The sequence below is a fragment of the Atheta coriaria genome, unplaced genomic scaffold, assembly GCF_025399875.1.
Source record: "Atheta coriaria isolate IRGN ID8LTWV9N9 unplaced genomic scaffold, Caltech_Dcor_3.1 hic_scaffold_5_pilon, whole genome shotgun sequence".
In the NCBI taxonomy this organism is placed as follows: domain Eukaryota; kingdom Metazoa; phylum Arthropoda; class Insecta; order Coleoptera; family Staphylinidae; genus Dalotia; species Dalotia coriaria.
This window is the reverse complement of record NW_027045447.1, coordinates 11655208-11677752: the sequence shown is the minus strand read 5'-3', so window position 1 is coordinate 11677752 and position 22545 is coordinate 11655208. Positions and strand designations below refer to the sequence as shown.

At 36.6% G+C, this 22545-nt stretch overlaps 5 protein-coding genes across 7 annotated transcripts; all 5 read left to right on the top strand.

Annotated features, from left to right (window-relative positions):
* Nucleotides 1-318: 318 nt before the first annotated feature.
* On the top strand, nucleotides 319-3369 carry LOC135792353 (ciliary microtubule associated protein 1A-like). 2 transcript variants are annotated; one of them, XM_065302978.1, is made up of 13 exons: nucleotides 319-449; nucleotides 535-744; nucleotides 837-941; nucleotides 1050-1154; nucleotides 1220-1324; nucleotides 1491-1595; nucleotides 1658-1762; nucleotides 1819-1923; nucleotides 1981-2085; nucleotides 2150-2254; nucleotides 2355-2459; nucleotides 2761-3002; nucleotides 3110-3369. In XM_065302978.1, the coding sequence occupies exons 2-13, from the start codon at nucleotides 702-704 to the stop codon at nucleotides 3224-3226; spliced, it is 1347 nt and encodes a 448-aa protein (XP_065159050.1). In that variant the 5' UTR covers nucleotides 319-449; nucleotides 535-701; the 3' UTR covers nucleotides 3227-3369. The 2 variants fall into 2 exon arrangements, with proteins under 2 accessions (XP_065159050.1, XP_065159051.1); XM_065302979.1 differs by lacking the exons at nucleotides 1220-1324; nucleotides 1491-1595.
* A 557-nt stretch (nucleotides 3370-3926) lies between these two features.
* Nucleotides 3927-4319, top strand: LOC135792192 (histone H2B-like). Its single transcript, XM_065302805.1, has one exon. It carries the CDS (start codon nucleotides 3927-3929, stop codon nucleotides 4317-4319), a length of 393 nt encoding a protein of 130 aa, XP_065158877.1.
* A 2138-nt stretch (nucleotides 4320-6457) lies between these two features.
* On the top strand, nucleotides 6458-13175 carry LOC135792893 (uncharacterized). Of its 2 annotated transcripts, none has more exons than XM_065303682.1 (4): nucleotides 6458-6695; nucleotides 10740-10944; nucleotides 11053-11360; nucleotides 11529-13175. In XM_065303682.1, the coding sequence occupies exons 1-4, from the start codon at nucleotides 6666-6668 to the stop codon at nucleotides 13059-13061; spliced, it is 2076 nt and encodes a 691-aa protein (XP_065159754.1). In that variant the 5' UTR covers nucleotides 6458-6665; the 3' UTR covers nucleotides 13062-13175. The 2 variants fall into 2 exon arrangements, with proteins under 2 accessions (XP_065159754.1, XP_065159756.1); XM_065303684.1 differs by lacking the exon at nucleotides 6458-6695 and adding an exon at nucleotides 10488-10627.
* Nucleotides 8798-10684, top strand: RIOK1 (RIO kinase 1). Its single transcript, XM_065303685.1, has 3 exons — nucleotides 8798-9711; nucleotides 9771-10180; nucleotides 10236-10684. Exons 1-3 carry the CDS (start codon nucleotides 8922-8924, stop codon nucleotides 10614-10616), a joined length of 1581 nt encoding a protein of 526 aa, XP_065159757.1. The 5' UTR covers nucleotides 8798-8921; the 3' UTR covers nucleotides 10617-10684.
* A 154-nt stretch (nucleotides 13176-13329) lies between the features above and the next one.
* On the top strand, nucleotides 13330-21279 carry Ubr1 (Ubr1 ubiquitin ligase). The gene is given in 5 exon segments (XM_065303681.1): nucleotides 13330-13632; nucleotides 15333-15903; nucleotides 15906-17699; nucleotides 17702-18184; nucleotides 18187-21279. Coding segments are annotated over 4 exon segments (5337 nt in total). The 5' UTR covers nucleotides 13330-13632; nucleotides 15333-15362; the 3' UTR covers nucleotides 20706-21279.
* Nucleotides 21280-22545: the final 1266 nt, after the last annotated feature.

Here is a 22545-nt window from a genome sequence, read left to right as displayed (position 1 = left end):
TAATTCAAGACCAAGATAAGATAAATCCGTTCAGCCGTTCTCGAGTTTTAGCGAGACTAACAATTCATTTATATATATATATAGATTCTTCATTGACAAATAATAACGAAGGCATAGAATTAACTTTCTTGAGGAATGCCCAAATTAGAACGTTTCCAATTATTAGATCGCTCGAGTCGTACCTGGCACGACCAAAGTCATATTTATCGACTGGTTGGTTTTACGTCAGGATGAAAAACAGTGCAAAATCAGTTCAAGTTGAACAACCCATTCGACCAGTTGTTGGTTTTACTGAATTTATAATTTGCAGTAATTTTGATTTGCTTTGCTTTCGCCTTTTGCAGCACCGAATAAATACCATGTCGAAAATGCGGATGTAATATTTGATAGCTCGCCAAAATACACGATACGACCGAAAACAAATATTTACAAACCAAGTGACACGCCTGGTGGGTACAAACCTGCCACAATTAAAAAATGAATTTTCCGTGATTTTTCTCAAATTTTTGTAAAATTTACCGTATTCTTTTACAGCACCAAACACTTATGCAATCGAACGAGCTGATGTCATATTCGATACATCGCCCAAATACACTCTCAGGCCCAAAACGGGCATTGAGAAACCGTCCGATGTGCCTGCCCCGAATTGCTATCACATTGAACGCGCTGATGCGATTTATGATAACTCCCCCAAATACTCGATGAGGCCTAAAACTGGCGTTGAGAAACCATCAGATGTGCCGGGTTAGTTTATAACATTTACTGACAATAAATATTAACAAATCGTAATTTTCCTAAACATAAAAATTTAATTAATGTTGACTATAAATTTATAGCACCGAACTGCTATCATATTGAACGTGCTGATGTTATTTTTGATAATTCGCCCAAATACACGATGAGGCCACAGACAAACGTGGAGAAACCTTGGATAACACCCGGTAAATAAATAAAATAAATAAAAAACACTCAAATAAAAGTAATACCTACTATAAATCAGTGAGATGTTTAATATAGGAAAGGAATTAAAATAAGAATTAATATTTTAGCCCCAAACAGTTATAATGTTGATAAAGCTGATGTTATCTTTGATAACTCCCCAAAATACACAATGAGGCCAAAAACCGGTATTGACAAACCGTCGGATGTTCCTGGTAATTTAAATTCATCAAAATATAACAATAAACATCCTCAATTAATGCTTACCATAATTTTGCAGCGCCTAACAGCTATCATATTGAGCATAGTGACAATTTATTCGATAATTCGCCAAAATATACTATGAGACCACAAACAAACTTAGAGAAATCGTCGATAACACCTGGTAAACATTCAAAATTAAATTAATTAATTTTTGATAATTCTCCAAAATACACAATGAGGCCACAAACAAACTTGGAGAAACCATCGGTGACTCCTGGTAAACATACAAAATAATTGATTATCACTCAAAAAATTAAAAAAAAAACGTTATAATCGATATTTTACAGCACCAAATGAATATAAAATTGAACGAGCTGATATTATCTTTGATAATTCGCCAAAGTATACAATGCGTCCCAAAACTGGTGTAGAAAAACCATCAGATGTTCCCGGTACTTAATAAAATAACTAACAAAATAAAGCTTGATCATTAACGCTTATAATTAATTTGCAGCACCAAATTGTTATCATATTGAACGTGCTGATGTTATTTTCGATAATTCACCCAAATACACAATGAGACCACAAACAAATTTGGAGAAACCATCGATGACACCCGGTAAACAAACAGAATAGTTGGTTAAAAAAAAAACATTAAGTAACTTTATTTTACAGCCCCAAATGAATATAAAATTGAACGTGCCGATGTTATTTTCGACAATTCACCGAAATACTCAATGAGGCTTAAAACAGGCGTTGAAAAGCCTTCTGATGTTCCTGGTGTGTAACAAACACATCAAAATTATTGATATTTCTTAATAGTTTGTCATCTTTTAGCACCTAATTCTTATCACATTGAACGCGCCGATTTAATCTTTGATAATTCTCCAAAATATACAATGCGCCCCAAAACCGGCGTAGAAAAACCGTCAGATGTTCCTGGTACATATTAAAATTAACCATCAAAACAAAAGCTTGATTATTAACGCTTATAATTAATTTCCAGCCCCGAATTGCTATCATATCGAGCGCGCTGATGTTATTTTCGATAATTCCCCAAAATATACGATGAGGCCGCAAACCAACTTAGAGAAACCTTCAATGACACCCGGTAAACACATGAAATTACGAAATAATACATTGTGCCCATACAATAATACATTGATCATTCAATTTTATATTGAAAAAAACATCAAATCATTACTTTACAGCACCAAACGAGTATAACATTGAACGTGCGGATGTAATTTTCGATAATTCTCCAAAATACACGTTGAGAGCGAAATTAAACGACGAAAAACCATCAAACACACCTGGTTAGTACAAAATATTATGTTTGTCACTTAATACAACAACAATTAATATGCAACACTAATGGCATTTTAAACATGATGAAAACTTATGTGAGAACTTCTCTGTTGTCTAAAAATAATCAAATTTGCAGCTATTCGTCAACTAATCCGCTATTTTGGCATTTAATCTTCAGGAAGGGTATTAATTCTTTATAAATTCTTTAAATAGTTAATTTTGCTTGATTATTTTTTGTTTATTTCGATTTAACTTGCAGAATGAAATTAAATAATTTTAATGACATGATATTTATTATGATATTTCTAGCACCAAACGTGTACACAATCAAATCCAAGCTGGGCGACTCCGCAGCTCCAGCATTCACAATGACTGGCCGAAACAAATGCGCCGTGGACGAACGCGTCAAGAACCCTGGACCGGGAGCATATAACAATGTAAATCCCACTGCTATTAAATCGCAATCACCTTCGTATACCATGGGTGCAAGACATTCCATCACAGCTGAATGCTTTAAAATTCCTGGGCCTGGCAACTATCGTCCTGAAAAGGTCGATTAACTAACTAACTTTTTAATTAATAGCTTATTATTTATCTAATTTTTAAACTCATTATCTAATTTTTAAACTCATTTTAACTCTGCATTAAAATTAAACAGGTTGATATACATCTGCGACATGCACCTGGGTATTCATTTGGAATAAGACATTCTAACTATCTTGGATCAGAGGAATTATGTTTGAGGAGTGATAAACCATTACTTTACTTATCTTAAGTTTGAGTATAATGGAAAGGCAAAGAATAACAATCAATAGTTTACTAATCACAATAATAGTCTATTAATATTAATATGTAAGTAAAAATTACATAACCTTCTAATGATTTAAATTGAATAATGGTTAATATTGTATTTGTTGAATTTATAGGAGCTCATCGAATATCAGTCGGCGTATTCTTTCGGCATTCGTCACTCACCATGGGCCGATCATTATTAATTTTTTTATATTTTCAATTTTATTTCATTTAGCTTATGCTTGGTCGTTTTATGTTTTGTTCATTGATTGCGTGCTTTCTTGATGATTGTTTTTATATTTTTTCTCGTGATTTTATTCGCATTTTACTGCTTTTTTTGTTATCAACGCAATTTTTCATACTGTTTAGCTTTATATTTGTCTTTTTGAGGCTTTTTAATGAAAACTTCAATAGTTTTAATTTATTTGTAGCTACAATTTAAAATACTTGCTTTTTTACACACGAATAAAAATAAAATAAACTAACGCAACTCGTTTTTATGAGTTTTATTGAAAAATACGCGATCTTAAAAATATATAAAAATATCTTTAAAATCATCCCATCCTTGGAAACAAAATTTAAAAACAAAAATCAATTATTAAACGTTTCCAACGATTAGAAACAGAATCAGAATCTCCTAAGTCAGTTATATTACGATTCTATAATCATAACACCGCTGCATAATGAGTTCATCATCGTCCAGTACCATGCCGCGCTCAACCGGCGGTAAATTAGCATCGAAGGGTTTGAAACCTTCAACCAAGGTACGTGAAGACAAAAAGAAGAAGCGCAAACGCAAGGAGTCGTACGCAATCTACATCTACAAGGTGTTGAAGCAAGTGCATATTGATACTGGCATCTCCAGCAAAGCAATGAGCATCATGAACTCATTCGTGAATGATATCTTCGAGCGTATTGCTGCGGAGGCGTCGCGGTTGGCTCATTATAACAAGCGGGCAACTATCACAAGCAGAGAGATTCAGACTGGCGTGCGTTTGTTGCTTCCAGGCGAATTGTCCAAGCATGCTGTGAGTGAAGGCACTAAGGCTGTCACAAAGTATACCAACACTAAATAATTATTGATTATTTATATTTTGTATATTATACAATTTAAAAATTTGTGTTTTTTTTGTCAATGAATTCGTTTTTGAGTTTTTTTTAGATAAGTTTTGTTTCAGTCATTAGTCTATGTATACAGCTCTTCAGTAATAGCAAAATAGCTAATTACAACTTGTCAAAAATAAAAATAAAGCATGTTTTTCTATTTCCATTCTTAAAACGCCAATTTTTCCGCGGATTTGAGACACAAAAGAGTTTTTGTTCCATTGTTAAATTTTTGCGACTTTTTATGTTTTTATTTTTGGTATTTGTAACTAGTCTGCAGCCACATCTGGTTGAAGCGAGTGTTTAACAAGGAATTAGATAAACGCCCGCGGAAACATCTGCGCCCCTTTCACGCCACGGACGCGCGCTTCAATTTCTCACTCACCCTCCGCTTGGTGTGAAAGTGGGGAGGAAACCTGGAGAAACGACAAACTGGGAAACACCCCAAAGTCCTTTGGGACCACTAAACAACACTTGTACACTTGCAATCGATCTAAACTCATTTGAACACCTGCAAAACCTTGAAATCCATAAAAAAAATACGGTGAATAAAATATAGTAGTAACATATAATATATAATTTGTAAAACTTGATCGTGATTACAAGTGATAATGTAAGCCACGCGTCATATGATTACACCCAAATGTATATGCACATAACACATTCATCAACCACAATCGCGTGTCTGACGCGTGTCAACACCCCACAATTCTTGAAATTACTTTTGCCGAAATGATTCCCACAAAATTTAAAATATTAGATATTGGATTACATCAAATCATAAAAAGTGAAATTATTTTATTAATAACATGGGAAAATGCTCTTCTTTAGAGATAGTAATTAGAAGTTATTATTATTATTAAGGTATTAGGCTATAAACATGATAAAATTGCCATATGGCTAGTTTTTATTTTCAATACAAATGAATGATTCCGTGAAGTTTTGGGAGCACAAATAATATTTATTTACTCGAGGGATGCTGGGAGAGTACCAGCGGCGCCCAACGCGCCCCATAATTGAATTATCGTTATGTCATCAATCGTCAATGGTTATAAGATTGATTTGATTTCGACTTCGGTAAATGCACGTCCCCAAATGTACAGAATTTAGTAAGTCTCATAAGTGGTATTATGGGAAGGCAAAAAAATGTTGCGAATTTAGGGAAGGTTAAATCTCTCGAATAATATCTTATTAATAAATAAAATTAATAATTTTGTAAATTTGAAACGATAATTAAAATTACTTAAAGTCTGGGTATTACTTTGGACTATAAATATCAATAAATTGCGTAGAAGCCACTTAATAGATCAAGAAATAAGTAAAATAAAATATAATAAACGATACAATATAAAATTATTGCTACAATACTACAATTGCCATAATTAAAGTACTTTCTTACCTTGCTTAATAAATTTACACTGCTTATATGTTAAACTTGAAACTTTAAACAATTAAAAGTACTTAAATTTTATATTTCTAGAATGATTGTGATGCTGTATATGCAAGATATCGATGCTGAATGATCAGATGACTTTCAGGACCCAGCGTTTATCCATACGCGCACCCTGTTTGGAAACACCCCCAACGCGTAGCAGGTGGCAGGATGCATCCCTATATTCATCTCCTTCCAATCTAGGGGAAATATTGCACAAACAGAGATGAATACTGTAGCGATGTGCCAGCCTCCGGAGCTGAATCTCGGAGCGGACCAAGTTTCGCACCCAATAAAATCTCTACGTCTCTTGGTAGACACACCCCTAAATCGATAATGCTATTGTTACAGGAATATAACAATCATTTTAAAATTAATGTTTAATCAATCACAATAAAAATATGTATCATATTGAATAACATCAAAATTATTGCATTTTTAACGATAAGTTTAAATTTTTTTTATTCAAAGTCTTCAGAAATAAGCAATAGTTTTGTCACCAAGGTAGGGAAGGAGATAAACTTTTATTTGTAATAATGCACGCAAATTTTAGAAACTTTCTAGGCTATAGTATCGTAATTCCCAGAAAATTTAAGTCTGTTTTTCTGTTACCATGGAATAGAAAACGTTTCCAAGGATGTGTTTATTCCTTGCTGTGCCTTTCTGGCATTTTACGCTGTCGTATTGACGTTTTCCATTTCGGGTGGCATTGGGCACTTGCGTAAATTATTCGTCCACATTTGCCTGATTTTTATAACTTGCAACAAACAATAGAATCAAATTTTACTTTTATTAACGCTTAACTATAATGTGAAACTGTGTTAGAAGTGAAAATTTTGCGGCAATAATATTTTCTGATTGTGAAAAGAAGAAACCAGAAATTAACATGTCGACAAATTATTCCGCAGCAGATCAAGTAAGAAAAACCGCAAATTATACTTCTAACAATCATTTTTTGATGATTACATCAGACCACTATTGAACTATTACTTAAATTTTAAAATATAAAAAAATATATAGCAATATTGCTTAATTAAGCGAATATACGATTCTAAAATTGTAAACTATGCAATATTTTGTACTATGCTTGTGCTATATTTGATTTTGTTTTATATATAAAAGCATAAAGCTAGGCTGTCAACTCTTTCGGTTTTAATCAATCAAAAACGATTGCGCTTTATTACTCGCTTATTATTCGCGTTGTTTGGCGAGGCCGCGGCGGTCGGCGATGACAAAAGACGACCGCCCACGCTACGCCGACGCAACAAAGTCACCGCGAATGCAAAGACCGGAATCAAAAGCACGGCCCCCGCACAGTGCAAAGCGCGAAACTGCGAGCAGGGGGTAGCGTTGCGGTGCCCCAGGCGGTGCTTTTATATTCTCTACAATGATTACTAAATCGGGAAAAACATGTGCAAATAAACAATTATAAATAAAACAAAGTTTTTATTCATCTAAAAAACGAGTGAATACTTTTTTTGTAAATAAAAATTGATTTAAAAGTAAGTAAATAATTTCAATTAGCTATTAGGTACGTGCCCAAAATAAATGGTTGATGTAGTGAGACGTGTAAAAAGAGATAAACAAGTTAAGTTCTCTTCAGGCTTCGGCAAGTAGGATGTAATACTATATTTAATGGATGCGAGACCCTCATTCAACGCGTAAACACAATTGAATTTGCAGCCGGTGTATCTGGCTGCAAATTCACCCCCTGCACACACGTTCTTGCCTCTAAATGATAATACCTTTCAAATTAAACACATTCAGACCAGTATTAATACTTTACTCAGTGAAAAACCTTTAGAAAAATGATATTTAGTACAAAATAAAAAATTTGCTCTAAATTTTTAAATTTTTCATTTTATTAAAAGGATAAAAGTATAAATGAAGACAAATAAATCTATTTTAATACTGTCCTGTCCAGTAAAACACTTGTATCGGTAGTTTTCTGGTTCTTTACCACTGTAACTCCCCTCTATTGCTTTATATTTTCATCCCTTGTATTAAAACACGAAATGGCTAGATTTTTAGCTGAGGCTAAGTGTAACTACACGTCGAGGACAATTACAAGTGTGCTTGAGCTTGAATTATTATCTAACTGAGGGAGTTACACACGCCCAAAAGTTAGAATACATATTCGTATGTACATATGGTGTGTGCTTACATATTTGTTTACATTTCTATAATCCTCTCATTTATCAAGTGGAATCATGTATGTCACGTATGCGGATTACGATTGGAATGCAAACAATTGCAAACAAAGAGATGAAATATCTAAAAAATGTTATAAGAATTAATTAAAAGTTGACGGAATAAATTTATTGACAAGATGGCAACATTTATAGATTTATTCATTTTTAGTATTTTATAATCAGGTTTTTGATGGCAGGGTTTATTTTCATTGCAAAATCGAAAATATGATTAAATCCACTAAAACGATTGCGTGTCCTTTGACTTTACGTTACTTTCTACTAATGACGTTTCTAATTTAGAGGCTCTCGTGTTTTCTTACAATTTCCGCTTTATTTACGTTGTGAAAACAACTTAACAATACATTATTTTTGATATCCTTTCATATTTCATTCAGTTTAATTGTTTTCTATAATATTATTTGCAATTTAATATTAAACATGCGAAGGAAAACTTAAATAAAGGTATTAGGTATTGTTTTATTTAATTTACATTAATTTATGTATATTATTAATCCGGAGTAACTTAAAATTAATGACTTTCACACCTGTTCATGAACGTATCAAAGGGGATGACATAAATAGGGGGAAGCATTAAACTGGGATAATTGGCGGAGCCTCAATTGAATCCAAAAGAGTTCTTTAATGGACAGAACCATTCAGTATTAATGGTTTGTGTCCTCTGTTATAATTTAGTTCAGTTGAAATTCAATTAATTTTAGAATAAAATATTATAAAATGTAAATCATAAATTACGTATTCGAAAACGAAGATTTTTAAATTAGTGTAGTTTTGGTTGCCTAAGGTCTGCCTTTAGCCACATGGTGCAACATGTGCTAACCTCCCAGTTTTGTATAAAACCCGAGCGAAACATTCAACATATTTCACAACTGTGTTGCATTCCTCATATAAAACAACATAAACTATTAAATCAGTACATATAACTACCCAAAATGGGTACTCTAACTGAAAGTGAATTGTACTGTGATGTGGAAGACAAATTATCCACAATAAACATCTCTCAACAAACTGAAAACACCACAACTTCAAAAGAATCCATTAAACTTCAAGAAAATGAACAATTTGAAGAATATTATGAAGATGACTTCGATGACGATGTCGACGATGAAGATGAAGACTACTTCTACCCTGAAGAAACCAATGTCAAGAATCAAATGCATTCAAACACTCAAACTACCTCCAACAAAATCTCCAGTTACCAACCAAGTGAGAAACTCTTCACTAAATATTCACATAAGATAAATATAGATAAATACAGCTTGCCAACTAAAGCTGCTAGTACCTTGGAACAAACTGAGAGAAAGATAGATAATGAAAGAATGAGATTAAAAGATAAACAGGATAGAGCAACAGCAGAACAAGTTATGGATCCAAGAACAAGGATGATTTTGTTTAAACTATTGAATAGAAACATGATCACTGAGATCAATGGGTGCATATCAACTGGCAAGGAAGCAAATGTTTATCATGCAGTGGATAAAGAAGATAAACAATTTGCTATTAAGATTTTTAAAACTTCTATTTTGGTGTTTAAAGACAGAGATAAATATGTAAGTGGAGAGTTTAGATTCAGACATGGTTACTGCAGGCACAATCCAAGGAAGATGGTGAAAACTTGGGCAGAAAAGGAAATGAGGAATCTGGTTAGGATGCATAATAACAAACTAAATGTTCCTGAACCTATTTTGTTGAGATCACATGTACTGGTGATGTCATTCATAGGTAATTTACAAAATTTAAATAAATTTGATTATTTTTACTATAATTATTATCATATTTAGGTAAAGATGGATGGCCAGCTCCCAAATTAAAAGACGTCGAGTTGTCTGAGTCCCGCGCTAGGCAAATCTACCGTGACATTGTAATAATAATGTGGAAAATGTACAATAAATGTAAACTCGTGCACGCCGATTTGAGCGAGTTCAATTTACTGTACATGGACGGCGAAATCTTTGTAATTGATGTCAGTCAAGCCGTGGAACATGATCATCCGCATGCATTGGAGTTTTTGAGGAAAGATTGCACGAATATTACCGATTATTTCCGTAAAGCGGGAGTTGCGTGCATGACACTGAAGGAACTTTTCGATTTTATAACAAATCCGACCATTACCGATGACAATATGGAAGAATGCTTGGAGAATTTGGCGGAGACTGCTGCGAATAGGCCAGCTATAAGTGCTGAACAACAAGTATGATGAGTTTTAGATTATAATCGACTAGAATTGACGTTTTAAATTGTTATAGGTAGAAGAGGAAGTTTTTAAGAATGCATACATCCCGAAACGTTTAACTGAAGTTATTGACTTTGAGAGGGATATTACACAAGCAAAGGCTGGTGATAATGACTTGGTTTATAAAACATTAATTGGACTCAAAGGGGATTTGAGTGGAACAATTGATAAACCTGAAATATTGGAAAACGACGACAGTGAAGACGACGATGAAGAAGAAGATGATGACGAAAGTGTTGGAAGTAAATTTGTAGATGCTTCGAGACCCAAAGGTGAAAATGCCGATGAGAAGAAGGCGAGGAAAAAGGCCATAAAGGATGCACAAGCTGAGAAGAGAAAAACGAAGATCAAGAAACATATTAAAAAGCGAAAAGAGAAAGTTACTAAAAAATGATTCAGCATAATGTAATAAATAATAATAATAATTGTGTTTTTGATTAAATGATTGATGATATTTAAAAATGCTTTGTTTAATTTAAAATGGGCATTAATCATTTAATCATCTTGTGGTTTATAGTTTAACGACGCGTATGAACCAACGAGATTAGGAAATTGGGAGGTTCCAAAATGGTATCCACCGGGGCCATTACCCCGGCAGGGGAAAACCACTGTCATATCCAATCCTGTGGGGCATTTACTGCCTGGATTTCCGCGGACGAAAAATTCATGGGGGCAGTATTTGGAGACATGGGATATGCCGAAAGTTATCACGAGAAAAATCGGTATGCAATGAATAAAACAATAAAAATGTACATTTTATATTCACACTGTCAAAACGAATATTTTTTATCTGTTTTTATACAGTAATGCAATTTATACCGTATTTTTAGCAAAGGAATTAAGTGCCCCTGCACAATGTCGTGTTGATGTCTACAACAAACGTCTGAAGAACTTTGAATCTTCCCAAAATCGCCGCCGTAAAATCCCCGAAATTCCATCAACATTTAATGAAACTAAACCGGAAGAAACAAAAGTAACCGAGAATGTACACCAAATTAAACGTTGCCCTTGTTTAGGAGATTGTACATGCCTGCATAAACGAACGCCTGTTACTCAAAATACTCATGATGAAGAAGATGTTGAGGAACATCAATTGAAACCATTCCAAGCAGAGCAGGATCCGGAACGTTGCAAAGAGGTAACATATTTGCAACTTCCAAGTGTTTTTTATCTTTAAGTTTGATTTATGCTTCTTTTATGTTTTAGAACCGATATGTTCCTTGTCCTATTCATCACATTTAATAATATATGCACATAAAAAGCTAATAAATTTCTTATTGGATTATTTTGTGAATAAATTTTGTAGGAAAAGTATGTACCCGGTGATCTTACAGAAGATCATCACAAATTAGATACATTTCCACAGTTGGAAAAAGATCTTACTACACAAACCACACTTAAAACACATCCTGAACAGATTGACCCCTTGGAAACATTGAATAATCCACCAGAAGAAATGAAACAAAACGAAGAATTAACGCCATTTCAACAGAAAATTAGCAATCATGAAAATAATACTCCACACCCCGAAGAGGTAATTACACATAAAATGCATGAAACCACGGATTTTGTTGCTGAAAATGAACAAACAAATCCCACTCAGCTCGATGATGGAATAAGAGGTTCGAAAATGAATGTATCAAGGTGCTCATCAAGTAAATCATCAAAAAACACAACGAATTACTGCTATCAACACGAAATGTACAAAAAACATCCGCGTGAATTGAAAAGTTACGTCGAAACTTTGAGAAACTTTGAACTTGCTCGAGAACTACATAAAGTGAATCTTGAGCATGAACCATTACCAGACATGGTGCCTAAAGAGTTTTTTGTGCAGTTGGATAAAAGGCAAGTGCCACCAATACGAGAGAAATCAGCTACAGCTATTGGTTGGAAGGGATATAAAGGTTTTGGTGCAACAAGATGCACAAAACTAAAAGTATTCCGTCCAACAACAAGCCCCGAAATGAGAAAATTCGAAGAACGACAGGATAGTATTTGTAGTTTTGATAAAAAGTGGAGGTTTATAAAGCAGAACAAAGTGAATCCTATGGACTTGGCAATTTGTTGGGACTTAACACCAGAAAATCCAGCGGATGAACCACGAAAAGCGAAGCATATTGATGGATCCAATGGAAGTATTGCTCCAGGAGTGTTTTCTATGGTGGAAACACCAAAAAACAAAGATTTAAATGAAAGGAATGAACCTGTCAGTGGTCGCAATCCACCAGCTGTGTTTGCTGCAATTTCTCAGCCAACTGAAATCAGTAAAATTGGAGATTTTCACGTTTCACGACCACATACAAGCAAATCAACAACAAATTTGAATCATACTTGTTGTGAAGGCCATTCAGATGAATTTTTAAAGCGCGCACAATCTGCATATCATATTAATGCAAATAACGATTATAAAAAACCAAAAAAGAGAGGTTCTAAAGATTCCAAATCAACGAGTTCGAATATTTGCCAGAAACTTTGTTGCAGTGGTAAAATATTCAATCAACGTTTATGTGTGGCTTGTGAGTTGAAATCTTTACCAGAAAAAGAAGAAAAAGGAAAACCGGAGTTCAAACAAGCGCTTAAAGCTGGTGTACCTAATAGTAAATCGAGCAGTGGTTCAACACACAGTTCCCAGGCGCAAATTAAAGTCCCAAAACAAAAAATACCGTATACGAAAAAATGTTACGCAATTAGGAGTTTATCAGCACCGTTTTCTTTGAATAAAGTTAGGGATCGCGAAGATTATCCTGAGCACTGGAGACTAGCTAGTGTGTACCAACATTCATATAAACCTATTCATATGAGAAAGAAATCATTATTAGCTAGTATATTTCAGTAAAATAAAGCCATCAGTCATTATTTTAAAGCTACTTCAGTTTCCTTCAGTTGCTTAGTTTAAAACATTGTAAATTGTATACAAAATACATTGTTACAAATAAAGCTTTCAAATTAAGTTAGGTTTTGGTCCTTGCCAGTGTAAATTACAAACAATCTTGTTCTGTAATCAGATTTAAATCGTCTTAAGCATGTGGCGTTTTTAGCCGTTGCCAAGCAACACAACTTTTTTGACATCTGCCTGACACAAAACTGACAGTAGTAGAAAACACTTTATAAAGTAATGACATCTTCACTGTCGCAAATTCCTGCAGAGTGGAGAGTCGTGATCGCGATCGCGCTGTCTATTAATAATCGCGCGGTCGGTGCACGGTAGGTGCAAATCAACGCCTCAAAATACCAGTGAAAAGCTCTGGCGACGCTGTCAAAATATCACTACTTGCCAAGGTCGGGATTGAAGAGGCCCCTTCGTTCTATAACGAGTTGAATGACATCGGGGGAGAGTGCATACTTGCTATCAGGCATCAGTAACCTTCGGTGGAATATTCTAATCACTACTAAACGATTAAAATAAGGTGCGTATCAGTGTACAAATATCGAGTTACAACTTAGCAATCGCGTTTTTTCAACAGTAGAGACTCGCGCAGTGCGCAGTTTTGTGCTCAAGTCCTAGTAAACATATTGAACCATTCAGGCGTCAGGTTGAATTTCAGTTCTCGATCCCATGTACTCGTAGTTTGTGCCATTCTGGTGAGTGACAACTTTACTCCGTACATTTCATGGAATTTGCGATTGCTGCGATGATTCAAGTCGATTGAGAGGTTATTCAGATATTTTTCAAGTAGCCAACGAAAATATCATCGCAGCGTTCAGTAGTCGCGCGTACGAAAGTCGTCGCCTAAATTTAAATCGTGCTTCATATCGAGTATTTTGTCGAGTGTATGTGATGTGCATGTTGTGATAAATATTGTGAAAGTGCGGCGAGTTGGCGAGAGATTTCAATGTTTCGCTTGTCGAATGCTTGCCAAATCCTTTGTTGTTTGCTAGTCAACGTCGACAGAGTACGGGATTGCTGGATATACAGTGTAAATCAGTGTGCATGTGCGAAGCTGGCTTTTCATCGCTTAAAATAACTAAATTAGGAAACAAATGGTGTGTTTTTCACAGGTTCTTGACTTATTTTAGGTTAAAAAAGTTTTTGGAAGAAATTTTCGAGATGTTTATGTACCAAAATATTAAAATTTAATAACGATGAATGAAACAGTTGATATTATCCTGGAAAATTCAATTTTGGAACTTTTATAAGTTGAATTTATAACGTCGCCCTTTCTCTTTTATTCGGCCTTGATGAAAACCTTCACTAGGGAGATCAAATCATAGTTCTTTATATATCAAGCAGAGAAGGCACTCGTAGAACATTTAAAGCTTGAGATTGACATATAAAATATGCCATACAAAGTGTATGAAGTACACAGTGCCAAAAGATTTGTTTTGTTTGCCTTCTGCCAAAGTCGGGCCAAAGTCTGATACATTTAAGTTCTGCGGTACTGCGTCTCTTGTCTTGACTAAACTTGGCGCGCAGTTCCATTCATTTCGCAACAAATTCCGCTTCCTACTGTTTGCATTCAGTAAATGTTACATGTAAGTTAACCTTGTTCGTGCTTGTAGTGTACACATCGTGTGCAAGTTCTCTGACACGGCTCGATGACATTGATTTTTGAGGTCTTGCTCGCGAGGCAAACAATGCGCGCTCGAATTAGCGATCAGTTCGATTAACATCGATTAAATACAACACAAAGACAACGACAGCAATTTTAATTACTCTATTTGTTTGAATTATTAATTGTGATTTTATACAAAACACTTGAAAACTAGTGAAAGTATTTGTAAATTAAAATTTGCGATACGTCGAAGACCGAAAGTAAATGTTAACTTAATACATAACTAAGCATGCTTTATAAGCAAGTTTCACAAAATTTCACTAGAATTTTAATTGCTTCGTACGTGTTTGGATCTCTAAACAAGTTGTTTCTGTCAAATGTTTGTATTATTTTTTTGCAAACATTTACATCGCTTTGTTTCGATCAAGTTAGTCATTGTTGTTATTAGTAGTTGATTCAGACTTTATTGTCTATCGATGAGTGTACAGTTATTTATAAGATATACATTTTAATTTAATTTAACTTTTATTCAATAGTTGAAGTTTCTCATTGACATTTTCAATCATTTTGTCATAATTTACGAATGAAATAATTGACGCTTTTTTTCCTTTTAGGTTTTCTAAGAATAATTATCAAAATTCAAAATGGAAGCGATGGATGAAGAGTCCACATCAAATTTACACGCTGCTTCATCATCAGCAGCAAAGTCCAGCATCGTAAAGCAATGGCTTGAGAAAATGTCCACCAATGACCTGACGACGGAAACATTTCGTGAGTACTGGCGACGTATGGTTCCTCGAATATACACACCAGCACTAAACGAGTCCTGTCTCAACTGGAACTTCAATGATGAGGAGAGTAATCGCGTTTTGTTTACCCCGCTGGAGGAGTTTATCAATAATGGCGAATCGGCAGCTATAACGGGAGTCAACAGCCCAGAGAAACCTTCCTCTGTCTGTGGTAAGGTCTTTAAATTCGGCGAACCGACATATATGTGTCGTGAGTGCGGCGTCGATATGACTTGCGTACTCTGCGTCGACTGCTTCAAGAAGTCCGAGCATCGCTTTCATAAGTACAAGATGGGTGCGTCCAATGGTGGCGGATGCTGCGACTGCGGCGATGTGGAAGCATGGAAAAAAGCGCCTTTCTGTGATATACATATTAAAGGTGCCCAAGCCGATGAATCGTCTCGAATCTTACCCCTGACCTGGCAGCAAGAACGAGGGTTGTCTTCGATGCGGTATTATCGTATGCTTATAATCTGTTAACACTTGAAAATCACAGCGCGTTGAAGCTGAAGGATCCCGACGATGAGCTCTTCGAAAGCGACACTTTCTGCACTGTCCTGTACAACGATGAAGTGCACACCTTTGAGGCAGTAATACAAACCATCAGCAGGGTAATTAAATGCTCGCAGAAGCACGCTATAGAATATGTCACGAATATAGATCGCGAAGGGCGCGCAGTTGTTAAATGTTCAAACTTTCAACACTGCACCGAACTCCAAAGTGAGATTGAAAAGATTACGTCTCGTCATGGCAATAAACCGCTGATTGCATTAGTTGTGCATTCGCATATTGTGGCGCATCAGATTTTTGCCATGAAGTTGCTCTCTTGGTTGCAGAAGTTTTTAGGCAATGGGGAGGGTTTCAGAAAGATTTTTGCCGAGGTCGGACTGAAGCCCCAGCCAAATGATGAACCTTCAATTATAAGAGGAATTTTAGTAAAGGACACGAAGCTGTGGAAAAGCGCTCGAACCCATTGGCATCGACTACTCATCTCTGGTATGCTACTTGAATACGAAAATAAAAAAGCTCTCGCGAAAATCTTTACGAAAAACTACGGTAGTTTAATGAAGGACTTCATCAAGGACGATCACGATCACACCTTTTCTGTATCATCGCTATCTGTGCAATTGTTCACAGTGCCTACGCTAGCGCATCATTTAATAGCAAATGATGATGTTTTATTTATATTGCTGAACACGTTCCTTTCCGAATGCGCATATAAATGCAATGCTCAACGAAAGCTTGAGTTTGAACGTAACAGTCCCACAATGCAAGGTCTCAAGCGGGCGCACTACATTTTATATGATCTACGGTATCTACTCAGCGTCGTTCCCGATGAATGGACTGATGATTTACGCAGAAGTTTCCTACAGGGTTTCTCCTTGTTTCTTAACCTACTATCAATGATGCAAGGAATGGATGCTACGACAAGGCAAGTCGGTCAACACATGGAATACGAACCGGAGTGGGAACCAGCGTTTAACTTGCACATCAAGTTAGCTTTCTGTATTTCTCTGATTTTGAAATGGTGCGGCACTGATAAGGTGGTGTTGGTAAAGGCGTACAGAGCTACATTAAGCAGTCTGTATAATGACTTGGTTGATAATGTTAACTACGATGTCAATGATCAAGGAGAGATACGCGAATTAAAAAATTACAGTATTCTATGCCTGCAGTATGATGTGTCAACGAAACCAGTGTCTATTCATCTACCACTATCGAGAATGCTGGCCGGGTTACATTTACACCTCGAAAAATATGGGTTGAGTTTTGATGGTACTGAATTTCAGTGTAAGAAACCCACTCCTGTGCAGATTATTGAACCTGTGTTGCGGACTCAGGTGATGATTGCGCAAGTTCACGCGGGCATGTGGAGACGTAATGGTTACGCGTTATTAAATCAACTCTTCTTTTATCATAACGTTAAATGTCGTACGGAGATGTTGGACAGGGATATAACCCTGTTACAAATTGGTGCCTCGCTTATAGAAGGCAACGCATTCTTGATTCATTTACTAAACAAATTTGGTTTATTAAATTGGACTTCTCCCAACTTTGATCACAACTCGCTAAGAACGAGTGAAGATGACAGTATGCGGCAGACGATTAATTTGATTGAAGAGTTTCTTCAGTTATTGATTGTCATTGTTGCTGAGCGACACGTGCCAGGTATTAGTAACTGCACTGTTGATGATAGAATAAAAAGGAGGTAATTCAACACCTATGCATGAAACCACTGTCGCATTCAGAGTTGAATAAAACAATTCCTGACGATTTGACACATGAAACAGGTCTTGATGATGTGATCGGACAACTGGCGGATTTTAAAAAGCCGACTATTGGTAATGGTAAAGGTGTTTATGAGTTGAAGAACGAATTGTATGAGGATTACAATGTGTTTTATTATCATTACACCCGTGAAGAATTGTCGAAGTCCGAGGAAGCGCAACGCAAACGTCGAAAAACCGCAGGAGAGTTGGAATGTGTTCCACCGCCAAAGCTACCAAAGCTCAATCCTTCTTTTGACATGCTTGTGAACCTCCTGCAATGTGATATTATGCTTCATATTCTACAAACCGTCCTCATTACATCACTCAACCTGCAATCACGGGTATTTTCTGAATTACAACTGCACAAAGCTTTGCATTTGATCGGCTTTGCTCTACAAGAAGAAGAATCTAAAACTATCCGTTTTTGGAGTTTAGTGAGAAAGCAACCAGGTGGAAGCTTCCTTCATTATTGGAGGAGCTTAGTAACAGTCCACGGGTGGAAGCCCAGAACGGATTGATCCAGTGGACTATTAACAAATTTAAGCAAGTTATGAAGGTTGATGCGACGATATCAGCATCAGTTGCAAAATCTGAAGTTATTGATAATGAATCCCTGAAAGCCGATGCGGAGAAGGAGCGGAGAGCTAAACTGGCAGCTGAGAGACGTGCGAAGATAATGGCACAAATGCAAGCCCTGCAAAACAATTTTATGAAGGAAAACGCTTCTATGTTTTCTGGCACTACATCAGAAACAAGCAAAGAAGAAATTATGGATACATCCGAACCGGCTGATATGGTTCCCGTTGCACTTGGCTTGAATCAAACGCAGAGGATAATAACAGATGATAAAATGTACACTTGTATACTCTGCCAAGAGGAACAGAAAGTCACCTTGGATAAACAACCGATGGTTTTAGCCGCCTTTGTTCATCAGGCGACCGTTTTATGCCAACAACGAAACTATGATTATTTGCTCGATCATCAAGATTCTTTATACTTGAATACTAATCTAGGTCCCGCACCGCATACGAGCACCTGTGGGCATGTCATGCATCGTTCTTGTTGGCAATCATATTACGACAACGTGGTTGTCAAAGAACATCGTCGTCCTTACCGGTTCCGCAGTCCTGCAAGCTTCGACGTTGACAAACAAGAATTTCTTTGCCCGCTGTGTGAATGTTTAAGTAATACGGTTCTATTATTATTGCCAGCGTTAAGTTCCGTTCAGGAAGCACCTCCAAAGAGTGAAATCAATTTCGAGACGTGGTTAAGCTGCATGGAGACAACCATCAGCAAAAAGTTGAAATTATCCCATGGCAAATGCAATAATGAATCTTGTGCGAATCATTCATGCAACACTTGCACTTCGGATGGTAACGCCGCACCCAGCGGTACAAACGATGCACCAGAGTGCGACTTGAACTGCACTGTCCCTACCCACCAAGTGTACAAGCCAATGTCAAAGGGACACCTTATAGATCAATTGGGCGATGACGTTAAAGATTTCATTACGTTATTCCCGACCAAGTCACCGAACCTGGACGCGAGCCTAACCGATATGGTTCAATTGTTCACACAGGTGACTTATACACGTGGATTGAACCTTTATCCCCATCCAACCGATCGAAGATTAACACCGATGTCATGGAAATCTTGCGCGTATACTATTCACTCTATTGAGACCATCCTAAGGGATAGTAACAAACCGTTGTTGAATTTGTCGAGTAGACATAGAGATTGTCTTGAGAGTTTGGTACGTATCCTAGGGGTGATGGGTTCCGCTTTGCCCAAAATCAGCGTGGTTATTTCAAGTCATGCATTGTGTTTGCTATCGATGATTTTTGAACATCCCAGCGACGGTCCTTCAATACTTGATTGGGATTCGTTTGGTTTGTTGGTGCCACTAACATTTTCCTTGCCGAGTTTATTCTGTAAAGAGGAACCCACCCCTGTTCCTACCGGCAGTACGCTCGAACATCACACTCTGCGCTTAGTGTTTATCAGTCACATTGTAAAAATTTTAATCACTGGCGAGTTTAAGGCTTTCGATGAAGATATGGATGTTAATTTTGATGCCAAACCAGCACCTAGTGAGAATAATGAAGTCCTCGTGAAGATTCTTCAAATGCTTCGTCGTGATGTTGGTAAAATATCAGCGACGCAGATTTGGTCACAAGTTAAAGATGCTTGTATACCTTTCCTGAGATGTTGTGTACTTTTGTATCATTTTATGACTGATGTGCCAGCACCGCCCGCATTGTTGGAAACCGATGGTGACACATTTGAAAATATGTGTTCTTATCTGGATTTACCGACATTGTCCTACGATCTCTTCAAGTCAAATCGAGTGATGGACCAGGTTAAGAAATGGTGTGATCATGATGAAGTCCAGAATTATTGCGCTGGCACTGGTACCATCATAGCTAACATTGTTCGGGAACCTTTGCCAATCAATAGTTTAGTCCAGTTACCACAGGATTATAGCGAGCTGATCAATACAGTCTCTTCATTCACATGTCCCAACAGTGATCAAGAGGACTCCCGCAATCCAACGATGTGTTTAGTCTGCGGAGAAATCTTATGCTCGCAAAGTTACTGCTGTCAAACGGAAGTAAACAAGGTGATTATGGGCGCGTGTAATTATCACGCGCATAAATGTGGTGCAGGTATTGGAATATTCTTACGGGTGAGAGAATGCGAGATTATGTTCCTCGCTGCGCCTAGTCGAGGTTGCTTCGTGTCACCGCCTTATCTGGATGATTATGGCGAAACTGATCCAGGATTACGCCGTGGTAATCCACTGCATCTGTGCAAGGAGCGCTACAAGAAGCTGGAGTCGCAATGGTTGAACCACAGCATTTACGAGGAGATCTCTCGGTCCATGGAGGCAAACAATTCGATTATGCCTACGCAATGGCAGCACCTGTAGATCATCTTTTTTCCAACTGATGTTGTACTTATCAATACGATGCTTATATTGACACTCAAGCAATGCAACCCCCATATGCAAAATACCAAAAAGAAGAGTGATGTATATTTTACTCGTAGCCTTAGTAGCACTGACGCAAGAATTGCTTTAACATTAACAAGTTTCATCATTTTTTCTGTATTACTCTATCACTGTTTGATGCGTACGCGCACCTGGACATTATTTTAGGGAGATTGTTTGCAACAAATGCAAATTTGGACAAAAGTGTATCTTGAATGTAACGATGGAAATGAATGATTTTGGAAAAGTGTATAATTAACTTGTATAGAGTATATTAGAGTATCTTTAGCGCAATGCGTGTTACAGTTGATATAAATAATTATTGTACATAATTTAGTTTTGAATTGGTCGGGCGCCTTGGGTGCTGTGACACTACACATGAATCGGTGAAATCTTTGTGGATCATTACAGAAGAGTGTGAAGGACAGGATAAGAAATTTAGTTTTTTTTCTCTTGGATTTTAGTCACAAAATCACTTGTTGAATCTAATATTAATAAACAGTTTACAACTTTCCATTTTGGGCCGATTAATACCAACTTCGCATATTATTTCTGTGTGGGGAAGGTCCTGTAAAATAAGGAAAGGATAATATATTGGAACGTATTTTGGGTTGCCTAGGATATACACTCATTTTAATATAAATTATGTACTTATAGAATGTACCAACTAAAATAACATTAACTAATTAGAATCAACCTAAATGGCAAAAGTTATGAGACTATTGACCGGCAAAAAACCGCACCGGACAAACGAAATCAATAATTTTAATACGTTGCGGTTTGTCTGGAGTTTGTTGCGCTCTTGAAGCACACGATTTGAACGAAATAATGCGCAATAAGTCACCATTAGCGCACCAATTCATACCCGGCGTTTCCGTCGCCACACGTCACCCGATCGCCATCATTAATTCGTTTCCTCAATGTGTAGGCCCATTAAACAAACCTGCGATTCGATGACACACATGCCTCTTCGTTTTTACTTTTCGTCGTCCCAGCCAGAGGACGTAGTACTGGTTCCACGGGCACGATTTTTAATTACAAAATTAAAAAATGTTTTGCTAATTTGCGTTATTTATAACGTTAATTAGCGCGCTGCTCAACAAAACAAGAAATAATACGAGAGAAAAATTAACTATGTATTCGGTGTTTTTTCGTTGGTTTGTTTAGTTCGGAATTTTTTAATTCTCGAAAAAGGCAGAGCTCGATGAGCTTCGACGAAGAATTTCTCGTGATAGTTGTGTTTGATTAAGAAACAGGACGATTTCCATATTATACAAATTTAGGCTTAATTAATTTTGAGGCCCGCTTGTAACGAGCTGTGCGCTGGAGAATTCTTCGGCGGCGTTTCTTCGTACGCACCACACATGCCTACCATGCCTCCGTACTCGAAGCTCCGCGCCACGTTGCATGTAGCCCGCGGGAGACTATCACATAAATTACAATCTAAAAAATTGCGCCATTGGCTCGTCTCCTCACCTCAATCCCCACTTTGCTTTCCGATCACAGCGCATATTAAACGAATGTTACCAATGTTACCATTTTTACCAGTTCAACATCATAATGTTGTGTTTTTGTTTACATTGATATTCGTATCAACGCCGCATTTATAAATATAAAGTTTATATATCACGCGCATTGCAATTGTTATTACTCGCTTGGTTTATATTTTAATTAACGACTTTATCGCGTCTGTCAGCGGGCAGTAAATCGCTGGCGAAGAAAATAATACGTGTACAACACCGTCTGAATGTGTAATTCGTTTATCGTTTTCAAGAAATGT